This window comes from Vulpes vulpes, chromosome 10 (assembly GCF_048418805.1).
Source record: "Vulpes vulpes isolate BD-2025 chromosome 10, VulVul3, whole genome shotgun sequence".
Classification (NCBI taxonomy): domain Eukaryota; kingdom Metazoa; phylum Chordata; class Mammalia; order Carnivora; family Canidae; genus Vulpes; species Vulpes vulpes.
Window position 1 is genome coordinate 56,263,928 of NC_132789.1, and position 16,101 is coordinate 56,280,028.

General features: G+C 41.9%; 1 protein-coding gene across 1 annotated transcript; it reads left to right on the top strand.

Annotated features, from left to right (window-relative positions):
• Window positions 1-23: 23 nt before the first annotated feature.
• On the top strand, window positions 24-15,913 carry TOX4 (TOX high mobility group box family member 4). Its single transcript, XM_025992119.2, has 9 exons — window positions 24-142; window positions 285-353; window positions 7,527-7,769; window positions 8,594-8,854; window positions 9,206-9,436; window positions 11,546-11,626; window positions 12,393-13,136; window positions 13,970-14,133; window positions 14,998-15,913. The coding sequence occupies exons 1-9, from the start codon at window positions 137-139 to the stop codon at window positions 15,056-15,058; spliced, it is 1,860 nt and encodes a 619-aa protein (XP_025847904.1). The 5' UTR covers window positions 24-136; the 3' UTR covers window positions 15,059-15,913.
• The last annotated feature ends 188 nt before the right edge of the window (window positions 15,914-16,101 follow it).

Sequence of the window (16,101 nt, forward strand, 5' to 3'; positions counted from 1 at the left end):
CTTCCCGGCAGCCGCCGCGCGGCGCTCCCGCCAATCAGCGGACAGCGACGCGCCGCCTGGCGGAAGTGACGCGAGGCAGGCGGCGGGGGCGGGGGGGCGATGAGGGGGCTGAGACGGAGGTAACCGTTGTGTGAAGATGGAGGTAGGGGCCTGGGCGGCGGAGCGCGGCCGGCCGGGTGGGAGCGGAGGCGGGGAGGGGCGCGGGGGCGGGGGACAGAACCCTCGCTCCCCGCTGACCGCCCGCCCCGCCTAACTTAGCCCCGCGGCTGTCTTTTGGTTTCCAGTTTCCCGGAGGAAATGACAATTACCTGACGATCACTGGGCCCTCGCACCCCTTCCTGTCGGGGGCCGAGGTGAGCACGGGCTGCGACGCTGTTGGGGGCGGGGGGGCGACCCGACCTGGGGGTCACGGCCGGGAGCACTTCCGCCCGCGCGCGGGGCCAGCGCGGAGCCGCGGGAGCCGGCGGCCGGACCCGCTCCCGGTTGCGGTCCAGGGTCGGGGGTCGCGACGTCTGTCCGCAGGGCTTGTTCTGCCGGTGGCCGGAGGGAGGCGGCAGCTGCCCACGCCGGGCGTGGGGGCGCGCGTGGGGGCGCGCGTGGGGCTCGGCGTCCGGCAGGGCCTCGCCTTGGGCGGCAGCCAGGCGGTGCTGGGAGGGGAGGTGGCGGTGGTGGCAGGCGCTCTACGGGGCGCGCGGAAGCCTCGCCTCGGACCCCGCGACGGGGACGCCCGCCGGGGCGGGGCCAGCGCAGAGGTGGGGAGCAGGCAGATGTCAGTCCCTTGGTCTCGAGCTTTCTGGGGTTTTGGGGTTTTTTTGTTGTTCTTGTTGTATTTTTTGAGAACCTCCTTAATTTTTCCCCCCAAACTAATGTGAACCACTTGTGTCGGGTTTTGTTGTTTTTGTTTTTTTTCGTTTTCGTTTTGTTTTGTTTTGTTGTCCTAAGAATTTTCCGTTGCTGTTGAATCGGGCTTACCCTGTGTGACCCCTTATTATTTTCAGGGATAAGAATTAGATTGAAAAGGGGACAGGTGCTAGTCTGATTCCTTTGCTGCCTGCCATTCACCGGTTACTGGTGTCCTCTTACGGAGGGCAAAGTGTAAACTCAAATGAACAAGGGATTTAGAAATGACACAAAACGAAACCTCTGTGATGCTTTCCAGTCCGTTTTGCCAGTTTCTTGTCAAGTGACATCTCGATGGTTTTAGTTTCGTTATTTGGAGGGTTGTTAAGTCTTCTGTGGGCCCCATTCCCCGTAAAAGTGCATCGTTGCCAATTTCTTCTGAATCAGGTTTAAATCTAGAGTATGGTGAATTTCGCACGGGCCTCTATCCTTTGGTTTTGTTTTTGTGACTTAAATTTAAAAAAAAAAAATTATTTTGCCAAGAAGCTCACAACTAAATTTCAGTGTCTTTTTTTTTTTTTTTTTTTTTTTAGCTTAGGTCTTTGTCATTGCTAACAATTCTTCTCATTACAGCTTCACTTTCCCTTCCCCTCTTTTTTTTTTTTTTTTTTTTGACTTTTATTTCAGTTGGTTTGTGGTTTTTGTTGTATTTGGTCTTATTGTGAACCACCCCTAATAAAACTTAGAACTAGGTTAAAGGTGATGTTTTTACGTTTTTCTTTTAGAAAAAGTGATATTTGGAATTTATTTGCAAGAAAAAAGATAGCTGCCCCAAAAATACTAACCATAAAAAATTTTTGAAAAATTGGACTTTATTGAAGTGAGGAACTCGTTTTCATCAAAAGACATCATTAAGGAGTTAAATAGGTATATCACAGACTGGGAGAAGATATTTTAATACACGTATCTGACACATTCAGGATATATCAAATACTTACATAGAGTAAAATAATCTAATTTAAAAATGGGCAAAAATATTTGACCACACACTTCACAAAAGAGGGTATCCAAATTGATATTAGGCATATGAAAGAGTGTCATCATTCATCAGAGAAATGGCACTTAAAATTATAACAAGCACGACTGTATACCCACTTGAATGGTTAAAATTAAAAACACTGACGATTACAAGATTTTGCAAGGCTATACATAACTTTTTTTTTTTTTTTTTTTTTTTTAAGATTTCTTATTTATTCATCAGAGAGAGAGTGAGAGCATGGGGGCAGGGGCAGGGCTTGAGGGAGGGGAAGAAGTAGACTCCTGGCTGAGCAGGGAGCCAGATGTGGGGCTTGATCCCAGGGCCCCAGGATCATGACCTGAACCAAAGGCAGATGCTTAACCAACTGAGCCACCCAGGGTGCCCGGGATGTAGATAACTCTTAATCATTGCTGACGAAAGTGTAAAATTGATTCAGTCACTTTGGATAACTGGCAATTTCTGCTAAAGATGAACACATACCTACCCTATGACCCCGCAGTTACACTCCTTGATGTATACATGAGAGAAATGAGAAATTCACCAGAAACTGTAACATAGCAACTTTACACATAATAGCTAAGTACTGGAAACAACCTAGATGTCTATAAACTTGTACATTTCTAGAAAGGGACACTACACAGCAATAAAAAAGGACATCAACTACTAAATGTACCTCAAGTGATCTCAAAAATATATGGTGTTTAGTAAAAAGCCTGACATAAAAGAGTAGCCACTATAATAAGTTCATGTTTTTAATGAATATTAGGAATGGACAATGTGAAACTATGGTAATTGAAATCAGAATAATAGTGCCTGTTGTGAAAAGGAGAGAGTATTGATTGGGGAAGAGTATGAAAAAATCTTTTACAGTGATAGAAATGTTCTATATCTTTGATCTGGATGATGGTTAATTGGATATTTACATATATAAAGATTCTTTGAGTTACATACGTTACATCTGCATACTTAATTTTACCTAAATAAAATAAATGATACTAAAGATTTTTAAGGAATAAGTATCCAGAAAGGAAGGTGTAGCATCTATTATATTATAGCATTGCTAGAGACAGGAAAGTTCTGCTATCTGAAGAGAGTTTATTAATCTTTTTGTTTCCCTCATTCAGGTTGCCTCTTCTACAATGATACTGTGCTTTGAGCACTTTTTGGGAAATAATACAAAGATACCTTTTTTTTTTTTTTTAAGATTTTATTTATTCACGAGAGACACACACAGAGAAGCAGAGACACAGGCAGAGGGAGAGGCAGGCTCCAAGCAGGGAGCCTGATGTGCGACTTGAACCTGGGACTCCAGGATCACACCCTGGGCTGAAGGCAGGTGCTCAACCAGTGAGCCACCCAGGGATCCCCCAAAGATACCTATTTTTAATTAGGAAAAGTACTTACGATATTAGAACCAGTTAATTAGGGATCCCTGGGTGGCGCAGTGGTTTGGCACTTGCCTTTGGCCCAGGGCGCGATCCTGGAGACCCGGGATCGAATCCCACGTCAGGCTCCCGGTGCATGGAGCCTGTTTCTCCCTCTGCCTATGTCTCTGCCTCTCTCTCTGTCTCTCTGTGACTATCATAAATAAATAAAAATAAAAAAAAAAAAAAAGAACCAGTTAATTATTTCAGGCTGGATAGTTAAAATTTTCACTACTATAGCATTTTTTGAGAACCATGAATCATCTCAATGATCCATCGTACCGATGTACTGTGAGTAAATACGTATTGGATTAAGGTAAATTTCTTTAAAATGAGTAATCTACACTATTTAAAGAAATACTGGGTTGTATGTTTTGGCATGGGGAAATAGGAAAAGAGAGGAAAATAATATTTTTTATTTTTTGGTTCTCTAAACATCCAGAGCTGAATATTCTTGTTTATAAACTGTAATTCCCAAATCATTTCCTCCCTCAAAAAAGCCCATAAATTTAAGAGAGAAGGAAAAGAAAGCTGAAAGAGACGGTAGCTGCATCATGTTCCTGTTTTCTCCTTCTGGGTTGAAATAATTTATTTTTACCTGAATATTTCCTACAATTTTATCTATGTTTTATATGTAATAGAGTATGCTCTAGCAATGTAGTAGATCCACTAAAATAAAATAATTAGCTTTTCATTATTGTTTTTTCCCCGTAATGTTATAGGTCATTTATGGTAGTAAAAGAGATTTAGAGTGAATCTCTGATGTTATTCTAGCCCGTGGTTTTACGCCTCTGTATTCTTGATCATTTCTATTTACTTTTTTTACTTCAGGAAGAAACAAATAAGCAAATCAACCCCCCCCCCTCAAAAAAACAACAATATTAAAGCTGTGGATACTGAATGACAAAGCTGTTTCCACATTCCAGGGGGTGGTGCATAGAAAGAATGCCTTGTTAATTTGATACAATGGGATCTCTGCTTGTCTGTTCTTTTAGTGTAGTCCATGAGAGCCCTCCAGATGGTTTATGAGGGGTAGTCCTTTTCAGAACACTGGTCTCTTGTTTCAGATATGAAATTTTACTTTTTCAAGTTCTCTTTAATGAATAGTATCATTTTCATACCTTGGCAGAGTTGCCTTTTTATTTGTTCTGTTAAGCAGAAAAGGATAGGCATCTTTTGCTTTCTCAGATCAATCTGTATCTTGTAAAAAAAAAAAATTGAAAACTAGTCGGACGCCTGGGTGGCTCAGCAGTTGAGCATCTGCCTTCAGCTCAGGGCGTGATCCTGGAGACCTGGGATCGTGTCCCACTTCGGGCTCCCCGTAGGGAGCCTGCTTCTCCCTCTGCCTGTGTTTCTGCCTCTCTCTGTGTCTCTCAGGAATAAATACTACTACTGTCATACAGCTATTAATCTCAGTACAGTAAATGTTTCCCCTGATCCTTTTTCCCATAACTTTGCTCGTATGACAATTTGGTAGAAATCTTTGTACTTTCTTCTTGAAAAATCTCACATAAACCTAAACTGAAATTTCAGAGAGTCATGGACCTGAAGTTCAGAACTTTTTCACACAATAACAAGAATTATAAACTGTGTACTGAGAAAAAGTTCAGTTCTTGGGGAGATTTTTATTTTCCCATCAAGAACTGCTTGCTATGTTCCTTGTGCCACTCTTATCTTACATCTCAGACAACTACCAAATTTTTATTATATTAAGTAAAATAGTAAGGATCTTGGAGGAAGAAAATGTAGAAATGAAGCTGTATCCGTATCTTTTTGTCTTCTAGGAAACATTTTTCAGTTTGCTAATGTGATAAGGAGAGATTAGGCATTTCACAGACATACTTTTTTCACCCTAGTTTCTACTAGATGGAAATATTCTTTCCAGCAATGTCTTGTATTTTCTTTTCTTTTCTTTTTTTTTAAGATTTTATTGATTTATTCATGAGAGACACAGAGAGAGGCAGAGGGACACAAGCAGAGGGAGAAGCGGGCTCCATGCCGGGAGCCCAACGCAGGACTTGATCTGGGGACTCCAGGATCACACCCTGGGCCGAGGGCAGGTGCTAAACCGCTGAGCCACCTGGGGATCCCTCCGGCAATGTCTTCATTAAAATAAAAATTGTGGGGCACCTCGCTGGCTCAATCGGAAGAGCAGAAGAGCGAGCAAGTCTTGATCTCAGGGTCTTGAGTTCAAGTTCCACATTGAGTGTAGAGATTACTTAAATAAATAAAACGTAAGAAATAAAATAAAAATGGTGATATTAATGAGGCCCTTTCTGAGGAACTCTTTAAAATGCATCCTTTAGGGCAGCCTGGGTGGCTCAGCAGTTTAGCGCCACTTTCAGCCCAGGGCGCGATCCTGGAGACCCAGAATCGAGTCCCACATCAGGCTTCCTGCATGGAGCCTGCTTCTCCCTATGCCTGTGCCTGTGCCCGCCCCCCCCCCCCCCCCCCGTCTGTCTCTCATGAATAAATAAATAAAGTCTTTAAAAATAATAAAATGCATCATTTAATCATGGGAAAGAAGCATGGATACCTATTCAATTTGATCTGAATGAGTTGATATTTACTATTCCATGTGTTAGGTTAATTGCATTTAAAGTTTCCAAAATTCCAATTATCTATAACTAATTAGCAGATTGGGGCGCCTGGGTGGTTCAGTCAGTTGGGTGTCTGCCTTCAGCTTGGGTTGTGATCCCTGGGTCCTGGGATCAAGCCTGGCATTGGGCTCCCTGCTGAGCGGAGAGCCTGCTTCTCCTTCTCTGCTTGGTCTCTCTCTCTCTCTCTCTCTCTCTCAGCTGAATAAATAAATAGATAAAATCATAGAATAAAAAAAAAAGCAGGTCACAAGTTAATAATTACAATATCATCATTAATAGCAGTGGTTTATAGTTCTTAAACAACTATAGATATGAAATAATGTGATGAGGTTTTGTTACTGAATCCCATTAATTATAATAATATAAGTAGACTGTCATTACAGCTCTTATTTTATAGATGAGGAAAACCCCTTCCAAGTCATATAGTAAGTGGCAAAGCTGGAACCTGAACCCAGGCCTCTCTGACACCAAAGTCTCTTGCAAGTATTTATAATATTGGCATTTCAGGTTTTTAGTGTCAAGAAGGAGCTGTAGCATTTAATGTATCTTAGTTCAGACATTGGTCTGTTGTTCTGGGTCTCTGAAGAGTAGACCCACTCAGTATAGAAAGACTATGTATTACTATAATTGAGTTCAGAGGAAGGAATTGAGGTTTATAGCCAGCTGGAGTAGCCCTTTTCTCCTTCTCTTGCAGAAAGGCTCTGTCAGAGCAAGACTAGGAATGTTAGAGAACCAGTTTGCCTGTTGGCTCTAGCTCTTAAGAAGGTTTTTCTCCTCAGTATTAGACTTACCTTGGCATTGTTGGGTTTTCCAAGAATGCTGTACAAATGGGAATCTTAATTGTTATGATTTCTAAGATGGAACTCTTAAGTGTAGATATTTTAGAAGAGGATATCATTCTCATGACAGTACCTTTTAGGATTTGCTTCAAAGGAACCTAAAAACAATAGTCAAAAGTATAATTATCTGGTTGACAATGAATTTCTGTGGTCTAATAGTTCGAGTAACTGCTATTAGAATCTTTTGGGAGTTTTTGATCACCATAGGCAAAACAATTTATATTAAGACTTGGGTCCTTACCAACAGTGCTGAAAGAGTCACTCATTAGAACAGTAAGCATGATAGGACAACTGAGATGGCAAAAATAAAGGCAGATTTTAAAAACTGGAAACTGGGGATCCCTGGGTGGCGCAGTGGTTTGGCGCCTGTCTTTGGCCCAGAGCGCGATCCTGGAGACCCGGGATCGAGTCCCACATCGGGCTCCCAGTGCATGGAGCCTGCTTCTCCCTCTGCCTTTCTCTCTCTCTCTCTCTCTCTCTGTGACTATCATAAATAAATAAAAATTAAAAAAAAAATTTTTTTTAATTTAGTATTCCCCAAAAAAATAAAAAAATAAAAATTGGAAAATGTGATTGATTTTGGCAGCCTCGTATTTGCCTTATGACCAAGGCTGTGAGGAAGAGAGGTTTATTTATAAAATTAAATAGGTCCTAAGAAATTGATAACAAAAATAGGACCCAGGCTGGAAAAAGGTGCACTGAGAAAGCAGTGCCCAGCTGTTCTTGACTTGGCGGTATGCAGGTCCTCTTTCCACTAATTGTCTTTCCTTTTCTCCCCCTACAGACATTCCATACTCCGAGCTTGGGAGATGAGGAATTTGAAATCCCACCTATCTCCTTGGATTCTGACCCCTCGCTGGCTGTCTCGGATGTGGTCGGCCACTTTGATGACCTAGCAGACCCCTCCTCCTCTCAGGATGGCAGCTTTTCAGCCCAGTATGGGGTCCAGACATTGGACATGCCTGTGGGCATGACCCATGGCTTGATGGAGCAGGGCGGGGGGCTCCTGAGTGGGGGCTTGACCATGGTAAGGGCAAGACATTATCAGGCCTCCCAGGCTTTGGGCACGGTGCTGGGCAGACACGGGCAACTCTCCCCGCTACCACACTTGGGTATTACTTGGTTCTCATCCTGTGGTTAAAGGCTCACCAGCAAAGATTTAATTTCCCCTGACGGACATTTGAGTCAAAACTTGAAAATGATATAAAAATCAGTGTTGACCCTGATGTGAAAATGATTGTGATGGGGGGGGGGGAGGTCGGTGTGTTTTTTTCCCTTCTGCTATTGCCTTCACATCCTAGGATTAAAATGTGAGTGTGATAGCTGGCATGTTCATTATTCAAAACCATCCGAACCAAATGTATTGATTGTGGAGTAGTCTGTGTTACATGTCAGTGTATTGGGTTTCCAGCACACCTTATCAGCACATCTTCACACTATATTTGATGCCAAACATCTCTAACATTGGCCTTATCCACTCTTGATCGTGTTGCAACTTTTAAAACCATTATTATAGAGAGTACAGGGAGGAAGTTTTTCTTTACCCTATGTGTCATCACTACCTCCAGATTACAGAATAACTTATTCTTTAACTTGTCCAAAATTAAGACTTCTCCGGTTATTTTTCATGATTTTGGAACAGGCTTTTAGTACAAAGAAGTGACTTTAATTACATTTCTGTACTTTATTAAAAAGCTTAATATACTTTATATATAATTATTTGATGTTTAGTCTTTTAAAAGATGATACAGTCTGGGTAAGCAAGGGTTTATGAACTGTCCTGAATTCAGTGGGGGGAAAGAGTGGTGTTTTTTATATTTAGTGTTTAATTAGTCCTTCTGCTTCTCTCAGGACTTGGACCATTCTATAGGAACTCAGTATAGTGCCAACCCACCTGTTACAATTGATGTACCAATGGCAGACATGACATCTGGCTTGATGGGGCATAGCCAGTTGACCACCATTGATCAGTCAGAACTGAGTTCTCAACTTGGTTTGAGCTTAGGGGGTGGCACCATCCTGCCACCTGCCCAGTCACCTGAGGATCGTCTTTCAACCACCCCTTCACCTACTAGTTCACTTCATGAGGATGGTGTTGAGGATTTCCGGAGGGTGAGGCATTCCCTGCCAAAATAAATCTGCCATGATATTCTGGGATAAAACTCTTGGCATACAGAGCCTACTCAGTAGTATTTGCTCCTGCCCTGCCATCTCCTCTGCTCTTTTCTGGGTATGGGGTCCTGCCTCTCAGTCTCCAGTTTATAATGCTTTTCCCAATCCCCACTCTAATTGGTCCTCACATACTTTACTAATGTCTTAATCCTATTGCCTCTTTTTAGCATTTCTGAAAATTCCATCCATGTGCCTAGTTAGTTCCCCCCATATAAAAGTCCTTTTTTTACAGTTCTACAGACATGATACTTCCTTCTTCCCTTTTGTAATTCTCTCTTTTCTCCCCTGCAGCAAGTTCCCAGCCAGAAGACCGTTGTGGTGGAAGCAGGAAAAAAGCAGAAGGCCCCAAAGAAGAGAAAAAAGAAAGATCCTAATGAACCCCAGAAGCCAGTTTCAGCATATGCTTTATTCTTTCGTGATACACAGGCTGCCATCAAGGGACAGAATCCCAATGCCACTTTTGGGGAGGTTTCAAAAATTGTGGCCTCCATGTGGGATAGTCTTGGAGAGGAGCAAAAACAGGTGAACAAAACATGGAGAGACTAGTGGGTGGTGAATGTCCTAGAAATTTTTAAGTAGGGGGATAAACTAAGTTTTCTTTTAACTTTTTAAGTTCTTATTTAATATCAACTCTTTGTTAGTAGCATTCACAGATCATTCTGTCTTAGAAGTTGCAGCCACCCACTGAATCCAGAAAGCAAATCTAAAATTACTAATTTAAAAAAATAATAATAATAATAAATAAATAAATAAAATTACTAATTTTTATAAAAACACTGAATCTAATTTTACTAAACTCCATTTTGTCCCCATCTGTAAAATTAGGCCATTCCTTGGTAAATTGCATCTCTAAAATCCACTAGCCTAAACTTGAACTTAAGAGTTTTATTTAGTTTATGGTTTTCTCATTGGCCTAATATAAATTTGAAAACTATAGTTAATTTCTCTAAATTTAATATAGATTTTAAAAAGTAAAGGCCCCTGAATGGCTTTGTTGGCTAAGCATCCGAATCTTGGTTTCAGCTCAGGTTGTGCAGGATCTTAGGGTTGTGAGATTCAGCCCCACATTGGGCTCTGCACTGGGTGTGGAGCCTAAGATTCTCTCTCTCTCTCTGCATCCCCTCCCCTGCTCCATTCCCCTCTCGCTCTCAAAATATGAGTGAAAATTATGATGTAATATATGTACAATTAAATATGTGTAAATATATGATACAATTAACATTGAAGATGGCTAGAATTATCATTGTCCTGTCATTTGCCCCAGATCTTGTGTCAAAGTGAATCTGCTACTTAATACTTGTTTTTAAAGATTTTATTTATTTGAGAGGGAGTGCACACAAGTGGGGTGAGAGGCAAAGGGAAAAGCAGATTCCCTGCTGAACGGAAAGCTTAATGCAGGGGCTTGATCACAGGATCACAACCTGGGCCTAAGGCAGATGCCCAAGAGACTGAGCCACCCACATACCCCATGCTATTTAATATTTGAAAGAAAGGCTGAAATTTATTAACTTCTAGCAATTACTATTGCTGTTCAACAAACCACAAATTTAATAGCTTTAAATAGTGGCAGTTTATTATTTCTCATGATAATGTAAATTGGTTAGATGGTTTTCCTCACGTTGCCTGGGCTCATTCTTTTGGTGGTAGTCAGGTGACCGCTGGTATGGCCGACGGAGGTGACCTTGCTCTCATGTCTGACATTTGGTTTAGATTCCTGCTCATTCACATGGTCTCTCCTTCAAAAGGCTAGACTGGTTTCTTTATAGTATGGCAGACTTAGAGCAAGGTCTCTCTGTCACTTTCTTAGGGTCAAAGCAATTTGTAGAGCTATCCCAGATTCTGAGTAAGGGGAAATAGGTTTCAGCCCTTGATGGGAAAAGTATGCAAGATGGGAGTTCTTGTGGCCATCATATGTTGCAAATAATTTGCCACATTCCTTAAGGGGGAGTATACCCATTAGACACAATCCCAGGCTGAGCAGACTGTTGATCTTATACAATGTTTGGATACAAAATTTTTTTAGTTACAAAAGTGGGCATGAGTTGGTGTTAGCTTTAGAAGTGTTGTTGTTGGGCGTCTAGGTGGCTCAGTAATGGAGCGCCTGCCTTCGGCCCAGGGCGTGACCCCAGGGTCCTGGGATCGAATCCCACATCAGGCTCCCTGCAAGGAGCCTGCTTCTCCCTCTGCCTGTGTCTCTGCCTCTTTCTGTGTGTGTCTCATGAATAAATAAGATCTTAAAGAAAAGAAAATTTGACTTTTTTTTTTTTAAGATTTTATCCATTTATTCCTGAGAGACACAGGCAGATGAAGCAGGCTACCCAGGACTCCAGGATCATGCCCTGAGCTCAAGGCAGACGCCCAACCGCTGAGCCACCCAGGCGTTCCAAAACTTTGACTTTAGGGGGGGAAAAAGTGTAGTTGTTCTGGCAAGATTTCTTGATTGACTTTTAGATGCATGGTCACTTGCAAAGTCTGCCATAGAAGTTGTCTTGGTTATTAGCTTCCAGAAATGTTTTTGCTAAAAAAGAGTTGGCAATATTTAACTGAATTGTCATTCATTGATAAATAACATAGAATTTGTCTTTTCTAGGGACATGCGGACTTTTTAAACAGTCTCTCCTTTTCCGATAGGTGTATAAGAGGAAAACTGAAGCTGCCAAGAAAGAGTATCTGAAGGCTCTGGCTGCGTATAAAGACAATCAAGAGTGTCAGGTAAGAGGGTTATTTAAGCCAATAAAAAGAGGTGCCCAGGTGGCTGTTAGTTAAGCACCTGCCTTCAGCCCAGATCATGATTGCAGGTCCTATGATCAAGCCCCACATGGGGCTCCCTGCTCAGTGGGGAGCCTGCTTCTCCCACTCCTCCAGCTTATGCTCACATACGCGTGCTCTTTCTCTTTGTCAATTAATCTTTAAAAAAAATAAACCAGTAAAAATATGTTCGGAGCTGATTATTAGCAGTTATAAGAAGTAAATACCACTCAAAAATTTGTGGGACTTGGGATCCCTGGGTGGCGCAGCGGTTTGGCGCCTGCCTTTGGCCCAGGGCGCGATCCTGGAGACCCGGGATCGAATCCCATGTCGGGCTCCCGGTGCATGGAGCCTGCTTCTCCCTCTGCTTCTCCCTCTGCCTTTATCTCTGCCTTGTCTCTGCCTCTCTCTCTCTATATATGACATATCATAAATAAATAATAAAAAAAAAAATTTTTTTTAAATTTGTGGGACTTCTTAATACTATGTAATATTAAAAGCTTAAAAGTATAATACGTTTCCTGTTGTCTCCACCATAAATCTTGCCACAATCTGAGTTTATCTCCGTTATTTAGTTACTCCATTATTTACTCCCACAGCTCTTAGATCTTTTCTTGGGAGGTGATTAGTGCAGTGAATGTGTTCTGGGGAGGAGAGTAAATTTCCCAATGACTTGGTGGGTGTTTTTTTTTTTGTTTTTTGTTTTTTTGTTTTTTTTTTTGTCTCTTAGGCCACTGTGGAAACAGTAGAATTGGATCCAGTGCCACCGTCACAGACGCCTTCTCCACCTCCTATGGCTACTGTTGACCCAGCATCTCCAGCACCAGCCACAACAGAGCCCCCTGCCCTGTCCCCTTCCATTGTTGTTAACTCCACTCTTTCCTCATATGTGGCAAACCAGACATCTTCTGGGACCGGTGGTCAGCCCAATATCACCAAGTTGATTATTACTAAACAGATGTTACCTTCTTCTATTACTATGTCTCAAGGAGGGATGGTTACTGTTATCCCAGCCACAGTGGTGACCTCCCGGGGGATCCAACTAGGCCAAACCAGTACAGCCACTATCCAGCCCAGTCAACAAGCCCAAATTGTCACTCGCTCAGTGTTGCAGGCAGCGGCAGCGGCAGCTGCTTCTATGCAACTGCCTCCACCTCGACTGCAACCCCCTCCACTGCAACAGATGCCTCAGCCCCCCACTCAGCAGCAAGTGACCATCCTGCAGCAGCCTCCCCCGCTTCAGGCCATGCAACAGCCTCCACCTCAGAAAGTCCGAATCAATTTACAGCAACAGCCACCTCCTCTGCAGATCAAAATTGTACCTCCACCCACTCTGAAAATGCAGACAACCTTAGTCCCACCAACTGTGGAAAGTAGTCCTGAGCGGCCTGTGAACAACAGCCCTGAGGCCCACACAGTAGAGGAAACTTCTCCTGAGACGATCTGTGAGATGATCACAGATGTAGTTCCTGAGGTGAGCCTGTTTTTCAAGTCTTTCTCCAGATCAGGAGAAAGAATTATTTTGGTTGCCCCAATAAAAGTGGAGGTTGCTACTAGCATTTAATGTCTGGCAATCAGGAATTTTCCTAGGACTTCCCTGTGACTGTGACTTGTCGTATGCATGATAGTATGTAGTGTTTTTGGTGAGAAACATTAAGGAGGATATTCTGTGTCATACTGCAATCCTCTGAGAGAGAATGTCGTCTAACCATAGTGTTATTTTTCAGAGGTGTCTATCCAGTGGAAGAACTTAAATCTCCAAAATTGTGGATTTAAGATCTTGCATTTCTCCTGTTTCCGCTGCTTGGCTTAATGTTTTAAGCAGGGGATGGATAGCTAGAAAAAAATTGGTTTATATCATTGAGTCTTTTCAAAGAGACATAAACAGATGCCACGTACCCTAGTTTTAATTTGTACATCACCAGTAGTCATTAAAAAAAAATACATCTATGGATCTGTTTGGAGACTCTAGGTCCACAATTAAAAATTAAAGAGTACTGGCATGTGGCCAGCATTCCGCCAGTTGGAAGACTCTTATGTCAGTCTGCTTGGCAAAGTTTTATTTTATTTTATTTTATTTTATTTTTTTGCTTGGCAAAGTTTTAAAGCTGCATATAGAAAGGGAGACCAAGAACTCCTCTTTTTTTTTTTTTTTTTTTTTTAAGCACTCCTCTTTTAGAACTCTACCCCCATATGTGAAGGATTGTAATACCTGGTGCTCCATTGACTCCCAGAGTTAATTTGATCAGCTGGCTAGTTAAGTAAGTAGCAATCTGATTCATTTTTGGTGCTCTCTCCCTCTCATAGGTTGAATCTCCTTCTCAAATGGATGTTGAATTGGTGAGTGGGTCTCCTGTGACGCTCTCACCTCAGCCTCGATGTGTGAGGTCCGGCTGTGAGAATCCTCCCGTTGTGAGTAAGGACTGGGACAATGAGTACTGCAGCAATGAATGTGTGGTAAAGCACTGCAGGTGAGTTTACAGTTTGCCTTCTTATAATTCAGGTATTACTAAGTTAACTGTTGGGAAACATGGCAAACCTGAGCGTATAATCAGAATCACCCGACCTTAGGTAGACTAGATTGTTATATATACGTCTGATTATGGGGGCTACTAGAAAAGGTCCCCTGCTTAAGAGCTTACATTTGCCATATAGACAGATGATATAATTAGCAGTTTCTGCTTTTTGGTTACATATGCTCTTGTAAAAAATTATAACACTTTAAGCTGTTAGATTACAGATATTAGCTTAGCCTTTCCTTAGCAGAAATCCAACCACTCAGGGAATTAGAATTCGAGGAGGGGAACACCTGGGTGGCTCAGTGATGGAGCGTCTGCCTTTGGCTCAGGGCATGATCCCAGAGTCCCACGTCGGACATGGAGCCTGCTTTTCCTCCCTCTGCCTGTGTCTCTGACTCTTTCTGTGTTTCTCATGAATAAATAAAATCTTAAAAAAAAAAAAAAAGAATTTGAGGACCATTATGCCAAGTGCTAAGTAGCACAATAAGATGCCAGGTGTGGCAGGAGTAGGGGTGGATGGTAGGGGCAAGAGAAGTTCTGAAGATTTTGCCCATCTCCTCAGTTTTCCGGGGATTTACCTTTATCTATGAAACAAGTATTGGTACTTTCTTAGTCAAATCGTCTTCAGTAAATTAGGACAGCCTAAACTTTCGAGGCCCACTGTCCTTATATTCCTATTGGGTAATATCATTTCATCTTAATGAAGCTATTTAAGAGAGTTTAAAAGAGTATATCAAAAAATAAATAAATAAATAAAATAAAAGAGCACACCTAGGCTGTAATTCTAAATTTATATGTATCTCTCTTCTCTTGTAGGGATGTCTTCTTGGCCTGGGTGGCTTCTAGAAATTCAAACACAGTGGTGTTTGTGAAGTAGTCCTTCCTGTTCTCCAAGCCAGTGAAGATTTATCTGCTGGGAATGTCTAAGAGCCTTTTTATAAAACAAGCTGAGCTTCTGGTAGTGCCTGATCTCAACCCATGACGGTCTTCATGCTTCTCCCCTTTCTGTCTCTTCATCAGGGGCCAGTGTGGAGCAAGGCCGGGGAGTTTGCTATAACCTGGAACTGCTTTTTACTTTCAAGTACAAGTGAGCATTGCAGTGAGCATTGCAGGGGAGAGGTGAAGGGAATATGGACAAGCAGAACATAGGGGTGGTACTGGTGGGGGCTGTCTGAGGAAATGCAATATAATTGTCATAGGACATGCCTCAAGTTATTAAAATGATGGGAGAGACTCAGCTTTGAGCCTAGGATAAAACACTGTGCATCCATTTTAAAGGGGATAAAAGGTTGCATTATAGGTTACCTCTTAAACAGGAATGATTGCTATCACACCTCTACATTGCTTTGAGAACTAAAGTTTTCAACAGAATAGGCACACTGGGCTATAGGGGAACTATCATCACCTAGGAGTTTATTTATTTCTCTTTACAAATAATGTTATTTCTGTAGTCCATGACCATCCTTCTTGCAGTTACCACATTTTATGAGTGTAAGGGGCAGAAGTCTATATCCTTAATATAAGAGGTTTTACGAAAGTCTAAAGAAGTTGTGTTCACTTGTGTTTAATGAAATCTCTCTTTAAAAATGTAGGCTTTCTGTACACTGTAGGAATTCATTTAAATTTAATGTAAGATGGGCTTATTTTTCTTGGAAGTACGTAAAGGAAAAAAAAGATGAGCAAAGCTACATAGCTGTAACACAATAAACTATTTAGAGCATGTTAGCCCTAATAACCTTAAGTGAAATCAGATCTTACCTTGAGAAAAAGCTGTCCTAGAGAACCCCCTTCTTGATTACGATGTTCACGTAGTACTAACTGCTAATCACTTTGATCCTATACAGTATAATCAACATTTTAATGCTTTGTGTCCACTCATTAAATTTGAACCCTTACAACCCAATGAGGTAGATAGTATTC

What these genes read in the sequence shown, in the direction of transcription:
- TOX4 (XM_025992119.2), top strand. An exon ending in GTGTTGAGGATTTCCGGAGG is followed by an intron (nt 8,855 to 9,205) that starts GTGAGGCATTCC and finishes TCTCCCCTGCAG; the next exon opens with CAAGTTCCCAGCCAGAAGAC. An exon ending in TGTGTGGTAAAGCACTGCAG is followed by an intron (nt 14,134 to 14,997) that starts GTGAGTTTACAG and finishes CTTCTCTTGTAG; the next exon opens with GGATGTCTTCTTGGCCTGGG.